Source organism: Pelophylax lessonae (assembly GCF_965119305.1).
Source record: "Pelophylax lessonae genome assembly, chromosome: 4".
In the NCBI taxonomy this organism is placed as follows: Eukaryota; Metazoa; Chordata; class Amphibia; order Anura; family Ranidae; genus Pelophylax; species Pelophylax lessonae.
Window position 1 is genome coordinate 64,328,756 of NC_138771.1, and position 22,237 is coordinate 64,350,992.

Sequence of the window (22,237 nt, forward strand, 5' to 3'; positions counted from 1 at the left end):
TGAAAGGGGAGTCTCAGGTCAAGGTCTTAGTAGAGCATATCCCCGGTAGAGCAGTGTCTGGGTAGGTGAAGAAAGGTTTATCCCGGTGTGGAAGGGAATATTCGATAGAGGAGGTTGTCTCGGTGTGGAAGGGAATATTCGATAGAGGAGGGTGTCTCAGTGTGGAAGGGATATCTCGGTAGAGGAGGGTGTCTCGGTGTGGAAGGGATATCTCGGTGTGGAAGGGATATCTCGGTAGAGGAGGGTGTTTTGGTGTGGAAGGGATAGCTTGGTAGAGAAGGGTATCTTGGTGTGGAAGGGTTATTTTGGTAGAGGAGGGTATTTCAGTGTGGAGGGGATAACTCAGTAGAGGAGGGTGTCTCAGTGGGGAAGGGATATTTTGGTAGAGGAGGGTATCTTGGTGAGGAAGGGATATCTTGGTAGAGGAGGGTGTCTTGGAGGGGAAGGGATATCCTGGTAGAACATGATATCTCAGTGGAGAAGGGATCCTGGTAGAGAAGGGTGTCTCAGTGGGGAAAAAGGTCTTGGTAGGAAAGGGATATCTTGGTAGAGATGGATATCCCGGTAGAGCAGTGTCTTGGTAGGTGAGGGAAGGTTTATCCCGGTGGGGAGGGGATGTCTTGGTAGAGCAGTGTCTTAGTAGGCGAGGGAAGGGTTATCCTGCTGGGGAGGGTATGTTTCGGTGGGTGAGTGAAGGGTTATCCCGGTGGGGAGGGGATATCTCAGTAGGTGAAGAAGGTATATCCCAGTAGAGCAGTGTCTCGGTAGGTGAGGGAAAGTATATCTTAGTGGGGATGGAATATCTTGGTAGAGCAGTGTTTGGGTAGGCGAGGGAAGGTTTATCCCAGTAGGGATAATCCAGGTAGAGCAGTGTCTCGGTAGGTGGGGGAAGGGATATCCATGTAGAGCAGTGTCTCGGTAGGTAGGGGAAGGGATATCCAGGTAGAGCAGTGTCTCGGTAGGTAGGGGAAGGGATATCCAGGTAGAGCAGTGTCTCGGTAGGTAGGGGAAGGGATATCCAGGTAAAGCAGTGTCTTAGTAGGTAGGGAAAGGGATACCCCGGTAGAGCAGTGTCTCGGTAGGTAGGGGAAGGGATATCCAGATAGAGCAGTGTCTTAGTAGGTAGGGGAAGGGATATCCAGGTAGAGCAGTGTCTTAGTAGGTAGGGGAAGGGATACCCCGGTAGAGCAGTGTCTTAGTAGGTAGGGGAAGGGATACCCCTGTAGAGCAGTGTCTTAGTAGGTGGGGGGAAGGGATACCCCTGTAGAGCAGTGTCTTAGTAGGTGGGGGGAAGGGATACCCCGGTAGAGCAGTGTCTTAGTAGGTGGGGGGAAGGGATATCCAGGTAGAGCAGTGTCTTAGTAGGTAGGGGAAGGGATATCCAGGTAGAGCAGTGTCTCGGTAGGTGGGGGGAGGGATATCTCGGTAGAGAGGGAATATCCCGGTAGGGCAGTGTCTCGGTAGGTGGGGTGGAAGAGATATCCCGGTAGAGCAGTGTCTCAGTCCGTGGGATGAAGAGATATCCAGGGAGAGCAGTGTCTCGGTAGGTAGAGGGAAGAGATATCCCGGTAGAGCAGTGTCTCGTAGGTGGGGGAAGGGATATCCCGGGAGAGCAGTGTCTCGGTAGGTGGGGGGAGGGATATCTCGGTAGAGAGGGAATATTCCGGTAGGGCAGTGTCTCGGTAGGTGGGGTGGAAGAGATATCCCGGTAGAGCAGTGTCTTAGTAGGTGGGGGGAAGGGATACCCCGGTAGAGCAGTGTCTTAGTAGGTGGGGGGAAGGGATATCCAGGTAGAGCAGTGTCTTAGTAGGTGGGGGGAAGGGATACCCCGGTAGAGCAGTGTCTCAGTCCGTGGGATGAAGAGATATCCAGGTAGAGCAGTGTCTCGTAGGTGGGGGAAGGGATATCTCGGTAGAGAGGGAATATTCCGGTAGGGCGGTGTCTCGGTAGGTGGGGGGAGGGATATCTCGGTAGAGAGGGAATATTCCGGTAGGGCGGTGTCTCGGTAGGTGGGGGGAGGGATATCTCGGTAGAGAGGGAATATTCCGGTAGGGCGGTGTCTCGGTAGGTGGGGGGAGGGATATCTCGGTAGAGAGGGAATATTCCGGTAGGGCGGTGTCTCGGTAGGTGGGGGGAGGGATATCTCGGTAGAGAGGAAATATTCCGGTAGGGCGGTGTCTCGGTAGGTGGGGGAGAGATATTGCTGTACAGGAAAGGTTTGAATGTAGCGGGTCGGTGAGCGGAGAGTGTAGCTCCGCCCCCAATGATGTCATCACGCCGTCCGCCCTCTGTCACTTCACGGAAAAACATTCCGAAGCCATTTTGGTGTGTCAGCTGTGTGAGAAGCGGAGCCCTGGGGCGGAGGAAGAGGACGGGAGACCGGGATGAGATCGGTAAGCTCGTACACATCATACAGGTGAGGGGCGGATGCTGTCGGTGTGCCGGGAGAGATGACGTCAGAGTCATCACACTGGAGTAGTCATGTGACCGAGTCCTGCCGCACCGAGGTGTCAGGATCACTCTTCATGCCGAACACGTGACCCCTAGCGGCAGTCATGGTGTGATAGGAGGTAGAGATGGTATATGCTGTATACTCCCCTGTACAGTGTGGATGGGATCAGTATTGGGGGTGGGGTGTCCGGCTTCTCATGTCATCTCATATAAAGGCTCGGTTCACCTCTATGAAGACACTGCGGGTGACACAGTTGGATGATGTCCTTGTTATAGGTGGGGCCATTTATGTATCTCCTGAAGCCTGACTGGAAAACTCCCCAGAGTGTTACTAAGTGAGGCCCAGCTGTTACTGCCCCCCCCCATCATCCTTTCTGATCCATACCCCCCCCCCCCCCCAACACTTACCTGACTCCTCCCACAATCCAGCCCTCCCCTCTCTTCCTGGAGACGCAGGCAGTAGCGATAGCCATAGGCTCCTGCAGCTGTCAGTCACATCCTGTGAGGAGGAAATGGGGTGGGGCGGTGCTGAGTGTGTCTATGGATGCACACAGCCCGGCTCAGGAGTGTGCCTGGACAGGAACCCCCATGCACATAGGTTGCTATTGGTGCACCCTGAGGAAGGAGCAGCAAATGGCGCGGGCAGGGTGTGCATTGAGCTTTATGGACCTCTACACTGGCAGCACTGGGCATCAGCGGGCTCTGGAGGATATTTGGGGTTAGCTCGCCTCTCCATTTTATGTGAAAATGTGAACTTACCCTTTAAGCAGCATTTCTGAGAGGCACTCAAATTTATTTGACTCGAAAGGCCAAAGTCAGCCCCTCTTTTATAGACCAGCTATAATCACTGCTGCCTACATCTTTCATGGGTCTGAATGAGAAGAATCCACACAAAAAGGGTTTGTTTTTTATTTCAGGTGTAGATAGTCTGCTGAGCTGACTCACCCAGCTTTGTATATTTTTGGGACCCCAGCAGTGGGATCTTACCTCGGCTCTTATCCACCTTGTGTCTAACAACAAGTGGGAATTTCCTCTTCCGGTTAATGACACAGTTCCATATTCTTCACCATAGGGTAGAGCTGCACAATTCTGGATAAAATGAGAATCACAATTTTTTTTGCTTAGAATAAAGATCACGATTCTCAGTGTAACATCATCTTTCACATAATACAAACAATTGGGCTAACTTTACTGTTTAGGCCCCTTGCAGCTTTTTTTTTTTTTTTTTTATGAGCTAAAACAGAGCCCATTCATTCTAATGTCCCTATGCACACATGCGCGTAAATGAGCGCCGCGTATTCTTCAGTAAGAACAAAATAGAAAAATCTGCATTTTTGGACAGTAATTTACGCCTAATGCGCGCAAATGCGATCAAATAAACGCACACGATCATACTATTCGTATAAATGCACGCTTTTTAATAAGACAAAAATTACGGCTGAAAAAGGAGGAGATGCTCAAACAGGAGTATCGTGTGCAAGAGGCCTTAGTTTTTTTTTTTTTTTTTAAATTAATTAAAGTGTATTTTTTTCCCCAAAAATTGCATTTGAGAGACTTCTGCGCAAATACAGTGTGACATAAAATACTGCAACCCCATTTTATTCTCTAGTGTCTCTGCTAAAAAATATATATACAGTATCACAAAAGTCAGTACACCCCTCACATTTTTGTAAATATTTTATTATATCTTTTTATGTGACAAAACTGAGTCCCCGTTCACACTAAGGCGACCTGTGAGGCGACCTGGTCGCCTCACAGGTCGCCGTAGGTCGCCTTCCATAGGGAAGCTGCGGACCCGTTCTAATAGGAGCAACACAAGTCGCTCCGACTTAGAAAAAGGGTCCGGAGCTTCTTTGGGGCGACCCGGAGCGACCGTCATAGACTTCAATGTTATGAAGTCCGTGCCGGCCGCTCCGAGGTCGCAGCGCTGCTCGCACCGTGACCTCGGAGGTCGCCCCGGGAAGTAGCGTCGCTTGTATGTGAACGGGGCCTTAAGAAATAACACTTTGCTACAATGTAAAGTAGTGAGTGTACAGCTTGTATAACAGTGGAAATTTGCCGTCCCCTCAAAATAACCCAACACACAGCCATTAATGTCTAAACTGCTGACAACAAAAGTGAGTACACCCCTAAGTGAAAATGTCCAAATTGGACCCAAAGTGTCAATATTTTGTGTGGCCACCATTATTTTCCAGCAGTGCCTTAACCCTCCTGGGCTTGGAGTTCACCAGAGCATCACAGGTTGCCACTGGAGTCCTCTTCTACTCCTCCATGACGACATCACGAAGCTGGTAGACCTTGCGCTCCTTCACCTTCCATGTGAGGATGCTCAATAGGGTTTAGGTCTAGAGACATGCTTGGCCAGTCCATTACCTTTACCCTCAGCTTCTTTAGCAAGGAAGGGGTCCTCTTCGAGGAAATGTGTGGGGTGTACTCACTTTTGCAAGATACTGTGTGTGTGATATATATATTACGCTAAATGGGGGGGGGGGGGGGGGTCACACTGCTAAATATATTAATAATTCATTAATCTGTCAGGAAGTGGAATTAGGAAATATCTGCCTAACCACCAGCTTTAACATAATGTGTAAAAAAATTATGTAAAAAGAAAAAAAGAATAGATATACACTATATTACCAAAAGTTTTGGGACGCCTGCCTTTGCACGCACATGAACTTTAATGGCATCCCAGTCTTAGTCCGTAGGGTTCAATATTGAGTTGGCCCACCCTTTGTAGCTGTAACAGCTTCAACTCTTCTGGGAAGGCTGTCCATAAGGTTTAGGAGTGTGTCTATCGGAGTGTTTGACCATTCTTCCAGAAGCGCATGTGTGATTTCAGGCACGGATGTTGGAGAGAAGGCCCGGCTCACAGTCTTTGCTCTAATTCATCCCAAAGGTGTTTGATCGGGTTGAGGTCAGGACTTAGTCAAGCTCCTCCACCCCAAACTCGCACATCCATTTCTTTATGGACCTTTCTTTGTTCACTGGTCCAAATCATTTGGTGGAGGGGGGGTTATGGTGTGGGGTTGTTTTTCAGGGGTTGGGCTTGGCCCCTTAGTTCCAATGAAGGGAACTTTTAGGGCCTCAGCATACCAAGACATTTTGGACAATTTCATGCTCCCAACTTTGTGGGAACAGTTTGGAGATGGCCCCTTCCTGTTCCAACATGACTGCGCACCAGTGCACAAAGCAAGGTCCATAAACACATGGATGAGCAAGTTTGGGGTGGAGGAACTTGACTGGCCTGCACAGAGTCCTGACCTCAACCCAATAGAACACCTTTGGGATGAATTGGAGCAATTGTGAGCCAGGCCTTCTCTCCAACATCAGTGCCTGACCTCCCAAATGCGCTTCTGGAAGAATGGTCAAACATTCCCATAGACACACTCCTAAACCTTGAGAACAGCCTTCCCAGAAGAGTTGAAGCTGTTATAGCTTCAAAGGGTGGGCCAACTCAATATTGAACCCTACGGACTAAGACTGGGATGCCATAAAAGTTCATTTGTGTGTGTAAAGGCGGGTGTCCCAATACTTTTGGTAATATGTAAATGCAGATATATCCTCAATGTAAACCTGTTCCACCAGTGGATAAAGAAAAGTCCCAACAAAGTTATATAATACTTCTTTCGCTTAGTCTCTGTTCAACCCAATACACTCTGTGCCACCACCAGGTGAAATACACGCTTACCTTGTAAGTGGACCCATAACATATTCAGGTCAACAATGCATAAGTAAAAAGGTTCTCAGTATGGTCTCATGTCCCCAGGGTTGGTCTATCTATCACATGAATCCACCTAATTGCTAAGAGATCTCTTAGGCTCCATTCACACCTGGGTGTTTTTGAGCGTTTTTCAGCTCCAAAAACGCTAAAAAAAAACGTTCCAAAACGCCCAACAAGTAAAACCCCATTCATTTAAATGGCCCCTGTTCACATCTGAGCGTTTTGCAAAACGCCTGTAGCTGAAAAAAGTACATGAGCTTCTTTTTGTTCTCATTACCAGCGTTTTTGATAGATGTCAATGCCTGCCTCCAAAAACGCCTGAAAAAACGCCTGAAAATCGCGGTAAAAACCGCGTGAAAGCGCTATGCTCAAGTGTCAATGCAGCCTTAGAGAACGCTATCTCTATGTAGCTCGCTCACCTGTAGTCTTATATCAGTGTCCAGTAGGGGTGCTACGCCGTTATTCTTGCCTTATGGTGGGAGTGATTGGCTTTATAGTACCTCTGCTAGTGTGATAGGGGCTCTGAAGGCTGGAACAGGAACCAGGCGCCCATAGGCAATTGGGGCACAGGAGTAATTCCCCCGGGTGGCTGGTAAGGCAGAGAATCCGTGATGTTTGTGCCCCCTGGGAGTGGTCACACTAGGGGTGTTCTTAGTAACACTTTGGTGTGAGACCCCACAGTGTGAAACGTCACAGCACCTAATACTTTTTTTCTGCAGTGCGCTTTTTAGGGCTGGGCCTTTTTGCTAAGTCTGAGGCAATTTTTGTTACCAGGCCTCAGGGCCCAACCAGTGTACATTGCACTACCGTTTATTCATATATTTTCTTTTCACGTTTTGTCACTTTTTACTTTTGTATGTGTTTTTCTCACTAGTCCTTGGGCTTTCCCTGATGCCTAGGGGTAGAATGTGTGTCCCTCAGGCTCCTTCCTGCCCTGACCCTGGGGGGGTCTTTTTTGTTTTGGAGAGCCCCTGGATCTAGTCCTCGGTGGAGGGCTTCGGCTGGCCATGGGGAGAGGGGTCCACTAGGTGGACCATGTCGATCTCTATGTCCCTGTCAGGAGCCTTGCACCCCGGGTGATCAGGGAGAGGTCCTACCCCCTTCGGAGAGTGGAGAAAGCACACCCTTTTTAGTGCACTTTTTTTGGTCACGTAACGGTTTTTAGTTTTTCAGCACCACCAAGGATTCAAAAAGGAAAAAAAAAAGCTCACCATAAAAAGAGAGGATAGCCGCCAATAGTGTAGCATGTATTAATGCCAATAAGACCTGCTAATAAATCTACTCACATTTAATATGACAAGAAAAAGCATTTAAAATGCCTATACAGGCACACATATACGACCAGGCTCCGGTCCAAGAATGATGTTGCTTTGCCCCGCCTCCATGTGTTACGCCACCTACCCACATGGCTTCTACGTACACCAGTGATGGGGCGCTATTCCTCCCACTGACACCCACAATGAAGTGCTGTCAACCCCCCCCCCCCCACCAATACCAGTGACACCAGAGCGGTGCTGTGTACTTTTTGCACACCCACTGACCACCAAGCCTGAGGCATTATCTACTTCCACTGTCTGGCCCCCCCTAAAATTTAAAGGACAGTAGACTGGCCCTTTGTTTTATAAAGTTTGGAGACCCCTGGAATATACACTGCTCAAAAAAATGAATGGAAAACTTTTTAATCCGTGTATAGCATCAAGTCTATTAGGCCACTTTCACACCGTCGGATGGATTCTGTTTTTCTCAGCGGGGGATCGAGCCTCCGATTCCCCCCGCTGAGTAGAAGGATGACAGCTGTTCTCCGCGCTGTGTGCGGAGACACAGCTGTCAGTTCCCCATACATCTCTATGGGGGAAATCGGATGGGAACGGACCATCGGTCCGTTTTCATCCGATCCCATCCGACCCGCTGGACAGATGGAAAATAGGGTTTCCATCCGTCCAGATTTGACGGATCGGATGTCAGCGGACATGTCTCCGCTGACATCCGATCCCCCATAGAAATGCATGGGGGAACCATTCAGATCCGCCAAAAAAACGGACAGGCGGATCTGAACGGTCCGCATGTGTGAAAGGGGCCTTAAACTCCTTGGATATTGATTTGGTCAGTTAAGTCACAGAGGGGGTGGTTGTTCAGTTTCAGCTGCTTTGATGGTAATAAACAGGAGCACTAGATGGGTAACAATGAGACGACCTCCAAAAAAAGAATGGTTTTACAGGTGGAGGCCACTGACATTTTTTTCCCTACTTATCTTTTCTGACTGTTTTTCAATAGTTTTGCATTTGGCTAGAGTCTGTGTCACTACTGGTAGCATGAGGCAATACCTGATCCCTATAGAGGCTGCAAAGGCAGTCCAACTCCTCCAAGATGGCACATCAATACGTGCCGTTGCAAGAAGGTTTGCTAGGTCTCCAAGCACAGTCTCAGGAGCATTGATTAGATTCCAGGAGACAGGCAGAGCTGGACAGGGCTGTAGAAGGTTGTTAACCCATCGGCAGGACCAATATCTGCTCCTTTGTGCAAGGAGGAAGGGGATGAGCACTGCCAGAGCCCTACAAAATGACCTCCAGCAGGCCAGTGGTGTGAATGTCTCTGTCCAAACAATCAGAAACAGACTTCCTGAGGGTCTGACCTCCTCTATCAGGCTCTGTGCTCACTGCCTGAAACCCTGGAGCTCAATTGTCATTTGCCATTGAACACCAGAATTTGCAGGTCTACCACTGGCGCTCTGTGCTTTTCACAGATGAGAGCAGGTTCACCCTGAGCACATGTGACAGACATGAAAGGGTCTGGAGAAGCTGTGGAGAACATTACACTGCCTGTAACATCGTTCAATATGACCGGTTTGGTGGTGGGTCAGTGATGGTCTGGGGAGTCATATCTATGGAGGGAAGCACAGACCTCTACAGGATAGACAATGGCACCCTGACTACCATTAGGTATTGGGATGAAATACTTGGACCCATTGGCAGACCCTACGCTGGTGCAGTGGTTCCTGGGTACCTCCTGGTGCACAACAATGTCCAGCCCTCATGTGGTGAGAATATGCAGCCAGTTCCTGGAGGATGAAAGAATTGATGCCATTAAATGGTCCTCACACTTGACTGTTGCTGCCAGGTTACACCTCAGTCTGTTCAGGAACTCAGTGATGCCCTGGTCCAGATCTGGGAGGAAACACCCCAGGACATCATCCATTGTCTCATTAGGAGCATACCCTGATGTTGTCAGGCATGCACACAAGCATGAGGGGGCCATACAAACTACTGAGTACCATTTTGAGTTGCTGCAATGAAATTTCAGCAAAATGGACTGGCCTGCTGGATTATTGTTTCACTTTGATTTTTGGGGTGTATGTGAATTCAGCCCTCTTGTAGGGTGATCATTTTATTTTCCATCAAACGATGTGGCATCCTTTCATTCCTTCCTAACACATTACCCAGTCAGTCCATAGCCGTATAAATATCCAGCATGATATTTTTCCCCATTGAGATCTTTGATGTGTTTTCAAAGTGTTCCTTTAATTTTTTTGACCAGTGTATTGTAGGTCCAGAACTTAGCCCTTGTAAAGTGAATAGCGTGATGTGCAGACCAGAGAACCCCAGAGGAGCTCTTCTCAGTCTCCCAGGGACATCAGATACTGTTGGTTGCATTAAAGTGATTATAAAGGCTTAATTATTTTTGGTAAAAATAATAAACGTCATACTTCTCTTCTCTGTGCAAGATTTTGCACAGAACAGCCCAGATCCTCTTCATCTCGGTTCCCCCGATGGCACTCCCAGCTACAGTCCTTAGATGTGGTTGCTGCATTAGTTTTCTTTTTTAAAGATTTTTTTTTTCCCTCTGTTGTCGCCTGGCAATCTTGCCAGTAAAACTCCTATATTAGGGTGCCCTTACTCTGGATGAAAGTGCACAGGGGGCACATTTGGACAGCAGTATTGTAAATCTGGAGGGAGGAAAGTGTTAGATGGACTAGTAGATTTAGATACAATAACAAAATGAAGCTGAACTCTAACTAACACTATAACCAATTACAACAAACCTGTTTTCTTTTTCCTTTTGGGATAAAGGGTTTATATAAATAAAAAGCTGATCATTGCAATCAACCCTGTCAGTGATGAATGGTTTCTTTAAACACTGTAAGGCCCCTTTCACACATGCGGACTGTTCAGATCAGCCTGTTGGTTTTTCAGGCGGATCTGAACGGATGCCCCATGCATCTCTATGGGGCAGCGGATGTCAGCGGAGACATGTCTGCTAACATCCGATCCGATCCTGTCCGTCAAATCCGGATGGATGGAAACCCTATTTTCCATGCGTCTGTCTGTTCTCATCCGATTCCCCCATAGAGGACAGTGGGGATCTGACACCTCCGTCTCCGCACACAGAACGGAGATGGGAGCTGTCATCCGCCTGATCAGCGGGGATCGGCAGAGCGGGGGGCTGAGCAGAACGGAGTGCACCGATGGAGCGGACAGGTGTGAAAGGGGTCAAACTGTTACAACAGCTTGTTCTTTTGAAAAACAGACTTGCTGGCCAGATCACCAGATTAAAATGGAAAAAAAAAAAAAAGCCTAAAAAAGAAAAATAATTTAGACAACCCATCCAAGAATTGGGAAGCTGCAATATAATAAATGTTTGCATTAGGGTTTAATACTGCTTTAAATAAAAGTGTTTCTTACTCCGCTACTCAGGAGGAGCCTTGTATTATTTTCATAAAATTCATAAGACCAAAACCGTAAATTACAGATTTCCCCTCGGCCACATCGAGGTGACATCTGCGTAATTTGTTTGAGTCAAACTGGCCTAAAGTAAGTGTTTAAATTTATCCTGTTCCTGGGAAATTCAGGTTGCAACACCAATGATTTCATTTTTTCTTTTTCTCACTGAGCTGAGGAATTTGCTGCGTTATGTCAATGTGGGTGTTAGTGTGAAATGCTGCTTGTTTCCTAGACATGCAGGTTTTTTTTTTTTTTGGTGTACCCAGGAGGATTACAGAAATGGAAGGCCTGAAATGCTCTTATGTTGACCCTATCTGGTGAGAAGCCAAAATTCACATTACATAACGGCGTCAAAACCGCCAATATTTATAATTTCCCCAAAAATAAGCCCTTTCTAGATTTTAAAGATGTGTTCTTCTTAAAGCGGGTCATACACTAGAATCATTTTGTTCGAAAACCTTTTTGTTTTTAAATTGTTAGTGATGTCAAACTGACATTTGTTTTCGACCACAGAGACAAGAAGAAGAAACGGGATGGAAAATGTTTTTCAAACAAATTTCTAACAGCGAATGAGGCTTTTGTTCGTTCATTCATATGTTAACCTCTTGCTGACCGCCCACCGCAGTACTACTGCCGCAGGCCGGCTCAGCTTCGCAAAATCGCGTAATACTACGTAATTTAGTGCACGAGGGTTCGGCGACGCCGGACCCACGCTCCCGATGTGTCCTGCGGGCCGCAGGAGGAGCGGCAGCGATCGCCGCCTTCCTACCTTGATCGTCAGATACACTGACAGAAGACCGGCCTGTTTAAGTAAACAAAGCAGGCGGGTCTTCTGTGAGACAGGCAGGGAGAGATCAGGAGTTTCAGCTAAGCTGAAACTTCAATCTTTCTGTGCCTGTCACAGAACCCTTCCCATTCACAGTTATAAGCACATTTAGGTACACTTTGATTCTCCCCCCCCCCCCCCCAGTGTTAACCCCTTCCCTGCCAGTGTCATTTATACAGTAACAGTGCATAATATTTAGCACTGATTACTGTATTAATGTCATTGGTCCCCAAAAAGTGTCAAAAATGTCAGGGGCCCAATCTGTCTGCCGCAATGTCGCAGTCCCGCTAAAAAATGCTGATTACTAATAAAAACAAAAAAATAAATAAAAATTCCAAAAATCTATCCTGTAGTTGGTAACAACGCTATAACATTTGCGCAAGCCAATTAAAATACGTTTTTTGGGATTTTTTTTTTACCAAAAATATGTAGCAGAATACAAATTGACCTAACAAATTGACTGATAAAAAAAAATTAGATTTTTTTTAATTTTTTTTATTGAGAAAGTTTTATAGCAGAAAGTAAAAAATATGGCTTTTTTTTTTCAAAATGGTCGCTCTTTTTTTGTTTATAGTGCAAAATCTAAAAACCCCAGAGGTGATCACCAAAAGAAAGCTGTATTTGTGGGGAGGGAAAAAAAGGACATTAGTTGTATTTGAATACAGCGTCGCACGACCGCACAATTTTTCGTTAAAGTTAAAAGATTAAAGATTAAAAGTTAAAGATTTCCTTCAGATTTACCTTTTCTATGTAGTGCAAGGGCCTGCCAGATTGCATACAAATTGAAAGTGTTTAGGTTTCGAGTGGAAGTTCTCCTCTCCCCCTCCCTCCCTGCAATCTTCTGGGACACCTCGGAGATCCCAGAAGATTGCACGGCCATTCAGGACACGCAGCGCGACTCGCGCATGCACAGTGTGCACCCAGCTGTGAAGCCACAAGCTGTCATAGCTGGGTGCCCACACTAGTGATGCCAGCGCCACCGAGAGGGGAGGAAGAGGAACGAGGCTTCGGACGGCGGCATCGCTGGATGGTGGGACAGGTGATTGTGTGTTTATTAAAAGTCTGCAGATACACGTTTTGTAGCTTCTGACTTTTAATAAACACAGAAACAGCTGAAACTCCGCTTTAATATTCTGTTAGTTTTTTGTTTTTTTATAAGGGACAACTTCTCTGCTCTTTTTTTCATCTTTGTGCAGTTTAAGTGCCGGTGTCTTGTCGGATATTGCATCCGATGGACTGCGCATGCGCGGTAAATTACGTTACTCCAGCTGACTGCTCCACTCAGCTGGGGTTGACGTCATTAGCTGGGGTTGACGCATGCACAGTCCGTCGGATGCACTCTTTGACGGAAGGCTGCGGGAAGAATCGTCACGATCCCTCGGCTACCACTGGTCCAGTTTGGGGTCTCTAGCACAGATGGTCGCGGAGCCATGCCAGGGTGACCATAGGTACCAACCCAATGCAAGTCAATGGGAACTAGGGCCACGGTTCTGGCCCAATTGCTTAGCGCCTGAAAGACACATCTACACCAAACTTTCAGGGCTACTTCAGGGGGCAACAATGTACCCCTGTACCAAATTTGGGGTCTCTGGAACTAAATGCTCCAGAATGCGCGCTGTGGGTACCCGCGGAGCCGGTGCTCCACGCCCATGTGTCCAAGGGCCACCAAACTCACAGGTTCCGCGGCCAACCAATGGGGCTTGCTCCACACCGAGCCTGGGCCGGATTGGACCTCCGCGAGGTTGCCAAAATCGCGGAACCACGACTAATTTCGGTATATCTCCGAATTGGTGACCGGACACCCTAAGCTAGGTTTTAGTCCCGGAATTCCATTTTTTGGGGACATCGCCAGTACTTGCCCCCCAGCGTTCGGCGACTAGCGGTTCTAAAAATGCACCGACACTGAGAGTTGGTTGGGCAAAGTCTCACAATGTCCCGTGCCAAGTTGGGGGTCTCCAGCACCTATGGTCGCCCAGTGACAGCTCCCCAAAGAGACCGGGACCTAACCGCGAGCTCTCCCTGGAAAAATTTGGGTTTAACATTGAAGTCTATGGCAGGGGAGGCCGGTTCTCGGGGTCACTGCTCCGCGCCCTTTCATCCCCAAGACTCCATATTTTTATCAGCCGTAGGGAAGGGTCTTGGCTACCTACGATAATTTTGGGGTCTCTAGCACCTTTGGTTCGCCCGTGACAGCTCCACAAAGGGACCGGGAAAACCCAGAAACTCTACCTGGAGACACTCGGGATTTAACATTGAAGTCTATGGGGAAACTTGGTCCATTTTGGCACGTCGCTGCTCTGAGCCCAAAGGTCCCGAGACCCCAAATTTTTTCCAGATGTACCTGAGGGTCTTGGCTACCTACCATATTTTTTTAGTGTCTAACGTGACCTATGGCTCGCCCGGGACAGCACCCCAAAGGGACCGTACCCTAAACGCGAGCTCACCGCGAGGTGACTGGGATTAACATTGAAGTCTATGGTGGCGGGGGGGAGGCCTGGTTCTCGGGGTCAATACTCCGTGCCCATGGGTCCCAGAGACTCCAAATTTTTATCAGCCGTAGGGTGATAAATGTACAGCGGATTATATGTACATTCGGATTCTACTGCACTGTAATCCGATCCATGCCGATAGATGTGCAGATAGCGAGGCAGAATCTGACAATAGATTCTCTCCCCTCCTCCGCTCTCTATCTACCTTCGCATAGTGCATCCGACAAACTGCTCATGTCAGTGTCGTCACCGCCAGCACAGCTGATCTGAGCAGTCAGCTGCAGTGACGTCAGTCTGTCGGATGCACTATCTGACGGGAGGCATTATCCAACACGACACCGGTTCACATTTGTGCGATGCGGGAACGCTGCGAATATACAGCGTGTTCCCGCATCGCATCCGCACCCCTGGCAGTTCACACTGCCATATGCGATACGCTTGGTCGCCTGACAAGTAGCGCTCCATGCTGTGCAATGGAACCGTTCTAATCGGAGCGACTTGCATTGACTTCTATTATGAGAAGTCGTGCTGCACAGGCGACTTCAAAGTCGCCCAAAGTCGGGACGACTTTGAGTCGTGGTAGTGTGAACCGGCTCTTACTTTTCAGTCAGACTACTGTAGCAAAAGTGATACAAAGATGGACCTACAACCATCTCACAGAGATGTCCAGGCCGACCACAGAAGTTAACACCTCGACAGACACGTCTTCTGATGAGAAGGGTTGAAGAAAATCGCTATGCAAGTTCACTGCAGTTAGCTAAAGAATAAGAAAGCCTAATTGGGGTGACGGTTTCAAGTGACACAATACAGCGTTCTCTGCAGAGGAATGGCATGCATGGGTGTGAATGCAATGGCCTCTCCTAAAGCACATGCACAAAAAAGCCCAGCTAGAATTTGCCAGGACCCATGCTGAAAAAGACTACTGGGACTCGGTCTCATCACTTCAGAGTACAAAGATGAATGTTTTTGGAACTGATGGCTTTAAAACTGTATGGTGTTGCAAAGGTGAGGAGTACAAAGAAAAATGCATGCCATTTTTCTGCACCCCAGTTCCTATGTTTCATGCATAACTGAGTTGCTTAGCCTTGTTTCCAAATAAGGGGTATGGCTTTTTAGCCACAGTTCTCCCATGAAGCCCACTTCTGGTCAGACCTCTCCAGGCAGTAGATGGGTGCTGGATCATACTGGCTACTTTCAGTTCTCTGCTGATGGCACTGCTGGACATCTGATGTGGAAGGGAAGTAAGCATTATGTGTCTTTCATCTGCCAAATTAAGTTTCCTTGACTGACCACTGGGCTACGGTCCTTAACTTTGAACATTTCTTTTTTGCATCTTCAAAAGAGCTTGAAACCCCAGTCTGCTTTGAAATCTTTTCTGTGACTGCATCTGTCTACATTAGTTTTTATTGGTATCCCATTGCAGTATGCGTCTCCTATTCCAAGTTTCCTTGTCTTTTGCGGTGGCGAGCTGGGCCAGTACCTGTGGGGTTACCTGCTGTGGGATCTCTGCTCACCTGAAGCGGGGATTTCTCCTCTGCTTTCCTGCTTTGAAATCCTTGCCTGGGAGAGGAGATCCTGATGCAATTGAACTACCTTGTGTCTTGTTGCTGTGCTCAGTCTCGCCATGGTGTGACCTGTGACATGAAACGGTCCTCCGCAACCTCACTTTAGTAGCAGAGTTTGGCTGTTACTCATTCAGTTTCTTTTTCAGTTAAAGCGGAGTTCCACCCAAAAGTGGAACTTCCGCTTTAGGGAGTACTGACCCCCTGACATGCCACATTTGGCATGTCATTTTTTTGGGGGGGAGCAGGTACCTAGTTTTGAAAGGTAACCGCTCCCACTTCCGCTCGGAGCGCCGCGGCGCCCTGAACGGAAGTTCTCCTCTCCCCCTCCCTCCCTGCAATCTTCTGGGACACGTCAGAGGTCCCAGAAGATTTCCGGCCAATCACGGCGCGCAGCGCGACTCGCGCATGCGCAGTGGGTACCCAGCTGTGAAGCCGCAAACTGTCACAGCCGGGTGCCCACAGCAGTGATGCCGGCGCCGAGGGAGAGGATCGAGGCTTCGGGCGGCCGCATCGCTGGACCGTTGGACAGGTGAGTGAATGGCTGGAACTCCGCTTTAATGACTGTGTTTCAACCTACATATGAAATTATCATTAGCACCTGTTTGGTATAATTGGTAATCCTACGCCTGACTCTATTTATTCAAAATCCCTGACTTTATACAAGTGTAAGAATTGATGCTGGTTTAAAGTGGGAGTAAATTCCCATCTCTGCTTTTTACCTGTAATAAGGCTTACCTATAGGTACTGTAAATATCTCCTAAACGGTGCACATATTTACTGTACATGCAGCTGGTGATGTTACCATTGCATGCGCTCTAAAGCAATGGCCACCCGGGCCCCTCCTTCAGAGTCCTCTGCCGTAAGCGGCGACTCCCACTCTTCCTGGAAGGAAGACTGGGTGAAGATGAAAGCGCTGCTGGATGGCCTCGTTTTCAGCTAAGTTTCACATAATGTGTTAACCACTTACCGCAAAGTGACGTATATTTACGTCGGCAGACTTTGCGGGGTTATACCGGTACGATGCCTCTAGCTAGAGGCACCATCTCGGTTCCCGTGGTTTAGAGCCGATGGTTGGCTTTCCGTCGGTAATGACCGATTCGGCTCGGGAGCCGCTCGATCGTTACCCGGAAGCGGCTTTGATCGGGTCTCCGATGACGTAACCCGGAGGCGGCGTCCATGACGTCACTTCCGGGTTACTCTGCTGCAAAAGGTGGCAGATTTAAAAAACGGCTGTATGCAAAAATTCCGTTTTTCGGCATTTGCATACATGAAAGTGTAGTGTAGGGGTCTAGGGTCTAGAGCAGTGGTCCTCAACTCCAGTCCTCAGGGCCCACTAACAGGCCAGATTTTAGGTATTACCTTGGGGAGATGCAGACTAGAGTACTGCAATCATTGAGCAGCAAATGATATCACCTGGGATGTATTTCAGTTATCTGTCAAACCTGGCCTGTTAGTGGGCCCTGAGGACCAGGGTTGAGGACCAGGGTTCTAGAGTACCTGTCACTGCATATTGGTGTCACAAGGGATGTTTACATTGCTTGTGACCGCAATAAAAGTGATCAGATTTTTATTTATTTTTTTTAAAACCTGTAATAAAGTTAAAAAAATAAAATAAAATAGGGGGGAAAAATTTTTTTTTAGCCGTCACCGTTAGCTCGCGCACGAAAGAAAACGTATACGGAAGTCGAGCCGCGAATTAAATCACTGTTCAAACCACACATGTAAGGTATCACCGCGATCGCCAGAGAGTGGGCAATAATTAAAAAAAAAAAAAAAAAAAAAAAAGCTACACTCTAACTCTAAACTGGTAACCGTTAAAAAAATGTTAAAGCATCGCCTATTGAGATTTCTATTGACCGTAGTTTGTCGCCATTCCACAGGTGTGCGCAATTTTAAACCGTAACATGTTGGGTATCTATTTACTCGGCGTGACATTATCTTTCACAATATACAAAAAAAATGGGCTAACTTTACGGTTTAGTATTTTTTAAATGCAGTGAAATGTGATTTTTCGTAATTTTTTTTAAAAAAATGGCATTTTAAAGACTGCTGCGCAAATACTGCGTAACAAAAAATATTGCAATGACCGACATTTTATTCTTCAGAGTCTTTGCTAAAAAAATATATATAATGTTTGGGGGTTCTAAGTAGTTTTCTAGGAAAAAAATACTGATTTTTAACTTGTAAACAAAAAGTGTCCGAAATAGGGCTGGGGCTTAAGTGGTTAATATGTGATGCATACAAGCACATTATGACTTTACCTTACAGGTTGCACAAGGGGAAAAAAAAGCACACACAGCGGTTTACTACCACTTTAAAGCCAAAGGGAAGTTGCACCAAATCTTGATTTGATTTATATTTTTCTTCAGTTTGCATTTTTGTAAATTGATTAACATTTAAAATATATATTTTTCAAAACATTCTTATGCTTGCATACACTATACCAAAAATCGGCTGAAATTCTGTCATTTGGACAGTTCGTTAGTTTCTCTGCCCAGTTAATGGGCGAAAATTGGTAATCGGTTTGGACATTTTTAAACCAAAAAAACGAACGACAAGTTTGTAAATTTTCTGCCGAACGATAAATTGAAAGATAATGTTTCTCGTCCAAACTGTTTGCACTAGGTGAAAAACAAAAAACAGATTCATTTATGTCCATTGAACGGTTTATCGGTCATTACATGATGCCATTTGCTCTCGTGGCCAAGTGTTCCTTTTTCGAAAATTAGTATAAGTGATTTTTCGTATAGTATATGGCCAGCATTACTTTACAGCCTTTTTCACACTTGCCTAAACTTTTGCGCTTTACTGCATGTTTGTGGTTTTTTTTATTTATTTATTTTTATACCCCAAACTTCTTTAATCATAAAAGGTGGTTTAGGACAGTATGTAACCTGTTATTATATTGAATTTTTGAATTTTATCACACATTTATGTTTGGTCAGGGTTTAGTGCACTTTAGTGCTGCTTAATAATGTATTGGTGCCTTCTCCTAAGCTGATATATATATATATATTAGGCCTGCACGATATTGGAAAAAAAATATATTACGATATTTTTTTTCCAACGATATATATTGCGATATTGTGGGACCCGTCCTTTATATGGAGAAATATAAAGGAGGTTGGCTGCAGCCCACTTCAGAATATAACCCTGGAAGGGGTTATATAATAGATTATAAAAAGGAAGAGGAAGTGATTGGTGCTGCCAGTATATATGTGAAATACAATAAATAATCTATATTGACATGGTGTGTATACAAAAAGGGAAAAGTAGATGGATGGATGTATATGTAGAGGAAAATAAATTAATATATAAATCACCTCTGAACGATTAATAATTTATTTTCCTCTACATATACATACATCCATCTACTTTTCCATTTTTGTATACACACCATGTCAATATAGATTATTTATTGTATTTCACATATATACTGCTACTGGCAGTGGTGGTAGGAGGCTGGAGCGGTGGATTAGAAAGGAGCACAGCCGCATACATTACATTACTCACTCGTGCACTGCAGCCCGGCCCCACGCGTTCAGTGAGTCTCACTCTCCGCCCTAGTTTTCTCAATGGCACATTCAGGGAGCCAATCACGCCGTGTGTAGCGGCACAGCGAACCAATCAGGCGTGCAGGCATTGGTTGGTTCGCTGCTCCATTGAGAAATTCATCCATTGAGAACTAGCTGGGGGCGGAGCCGGAGACTGAACGTGTGGGCTGCAGGAAGTGGAGTGAGTCACTCGCTGTATGCGCCTGTGTGTTCTTCTACTGTTCAAGGCGCGCTGCTCACCGATGTGTCGGCTGCTACAAGAATAACTGTGAGTCCTCCCTCGCAATCACTGCGAGTCCTCCCCCCGCCGAGTCCCGACTTCCTGCCTATGCTAATATCGTGTCCTCGGCGATATGTATATCGCCCACGGACACAGAACGATAGTCGATATCATATCGACTATCGTTCAGCCTTAATATGTATGTATGTGTGTGTGTGTGTGTGTGTGTGTGTGTGTATGTATGTGTATATGTGTGTATATATATATATATATATATATATGTATGTGTGTGTGTGTGTGTGTGTGTGTGTGTGTATATACCGTATTTTCCGGCATATAAGACGACTGGGCGTATAAGACGACCCCCCTAATTTTCATCTACTTGTACTTGTACTAAGGTTAGCTTGGAGATATTATACTCGGCGTATAAGACGACCCCCCATTTTTGGGGGATTTTTTTGAGGTTCAAAAGTAGTCTTATATGCCAGAAAATACAGTATGTGTGTGTGTGTGTATATGTATATTTTTTTATTTGAGTTTTTGGAGTTGCATTACCCTCACAGAGTATTGTAATGAGGGACTAGCACATTATTAGGTCAGTATTTTGTATCAGTTATTACCTTTTGTCTTACTGTGTAACTTTTTTTTTTTGTAAAGACAGGTATAAATGATGATGGGACAATCCAGCCTTTGTTGATGTGAAGAGCAGAAACTCCCAGTCCAAGATGCCTACTGTGTCAACACTTCCCAAAGAGCTGTATCTTTCCACTTCCCTGTCTGAGCTGAATAAGAAAGCTGAAGTTAAAGCAGACTCCACTAGTACAAAGAGGTAATCAGATTCAGAATACTTTATTATTCCCAAAGGGATTATACTCTTCTCTGTTTGTTCTACTTCTATTTAGTACACGCTGTCCACAATTTGGGCGAAGCGGAAACCCGAGCAGAAACTAGTGTTTCTACAAGAATGTAAAAAGTGGTGCGCTTGTGGTGTCACTATAGATTCATTACACACAGAGTAATATATTTCAAACATTTTTTTTTTAATTTTGATGATTATGGTTTACAGCTAGTAAAAACCTAAAATTGAGTATCTCAGAAAATTAGAATTTCTCTATTGTTCGACAGATGCAGCTCTGCTTAATCATAGACTATAGGTTATGTTCCTCCCGCTAGGGATAGGCACAAGGCGGAAAAAAAAAAACTTTTCCACGCCTATAGGGGCTGTCCCAGCAAGCATTCCCCCTCAGGCTCTGCTTTACTCAGTTTGTTCTGCTTAGTGACAGGGATAGGACCTAGTTCCCTGCTGGGACTTCGGTCTTAGCTTAGTTTTGTGATTTTTTTTTTTTTTTTTTTCTAGTTAGTTCCCGAGGAACAAGAGGGGGCGCGCAGCGCGGCGATCTGGGGTGAGGCTCGTCCCTCGGACTGAGCCCAACCCTGATCAAGGTAAACAGCCGCTCGTTCCCTTCTTAATGCGCGCCCCCCAGGGGCGCGCGGCGATCGAGGACGAGGCTCGTCCCTCGGACAGAGCCCATCCCCGATCTAGGTAAAGAGCCAATGAAATTGGCTTTTTACCACGTGACCGGCTGTGTCCAATCACAATCGGTCACAAATGTCAACAGAGAACAGGTAACTAGCTGTCACCGTGTTCTCCTCCTCACACACTGATCCTGTGTGAGGAGGAGATTGTGGTAACAGCTAGTTACCAAATACAGTGCACCCCAAACACACCGATTGCCCCCCCCCCCAATAAAAAGCACCTGTCACTAGCCCATCATAGTACCTGTCACTACCCCATCAAAGTACCCAAGTACCTGTCACCAGCCCATCAGGTATTCTGATGACAGGTACTCGGGTACTCTGATGGGCTGGTGACGGGTACTCGGGTTCTCTGATGACGGGCTCTCGGGTACTCTGATGACGGGCTCTCGGGTACTCTGATGACGGGCTCTCGGGTACTCTGATGGGCTGGTGACAGGTACTCGGGTACTCTGATGACAGGTACACTGATGACAGGTACTCGGTACTTTGAGCACCCGTCAGCGGAGTACCCGAGTACCTGTCACCTACCCATCAAGAGTACCCGAGTACCTGTCACCTATCCATCAGAGTACCTGACACCTGAAGTACCCGAGTACTTGCCACCTGCTCATCAGTACCCATCAGTACTCATCAGTACCTATCGCCTATCAGTATCAGTACTGATCATCCGTACCTATCAGTACTACTCATCAGTACCCATCAGTACCTATCACCTGCCTGTCATCTGCCCATAAGAGTACCCGAGTACCTGTCACCTGCCTATCGGAGTACCGTAGTACCTGCCACTTGCTCATCAGTACCAGAGTACCTGTCACCTGCCTGTCACCTGCCCAGCAAAGTACCCGAGTACCTGTCACCCTTCATACAGCCACCATGTCTAAGTCCAAAAAGGTTTATATACGTCCTCCGTTTAAACCTAAATACCGGTGTTATGGCAGCAGATAGCTGCCATAACCCTGGTATTTTTTTAAACGGTGGACGGTTGGCTTTCCGATAAGGGTGGTCCCAGCGGCGGATTCGCCGCGGGATCACCCTTCCGGGGTGGCAGAAGAGGTGCCCCCCTCCCGCCGCATCCCGGTCCTTTTCCCCGCTTGCCGGACCCGCCGGCAGCGGGGAAAACGATCCGGTCCCGGATCCTCACAGACAGGATGTCG

General features: G+C 46.8%; 1 protein-coding gene across 3 annotated transcripts in view; it reads left to right on the forward strand.

Annotated features, from left to right (window-relative positions):
• Positions 1-2,281: 2,281 nt before the first annotated feature.
• Positions 2,282-22,237, forward strand: part of USP8 (ubiquitin specific peptidase 8) — a 103,112-nt gene continuing 83,156 nt past the window's right edge. For 2 of the 3 annotated variants that reach the window (XM_082255627.1, XM_082255629.1), the window contains exons 1-2: positions 2,282-2,393; positions 20,202-20,373. In XM_082255627.1, the coding sequence (XP_082111753.1) occupies positions 20,270-20,373 (104 nt within the window). In that variant the 5' untranslated portion in view covers positions 2,282-2,393; positions 20,202-20,269. The remainder of the gene's footprint in view (positions 2,394-20,201; positions 20,374-22,237) is intronic. The other variant, XM_082255628.1, reaches the window with a different exon arrangement.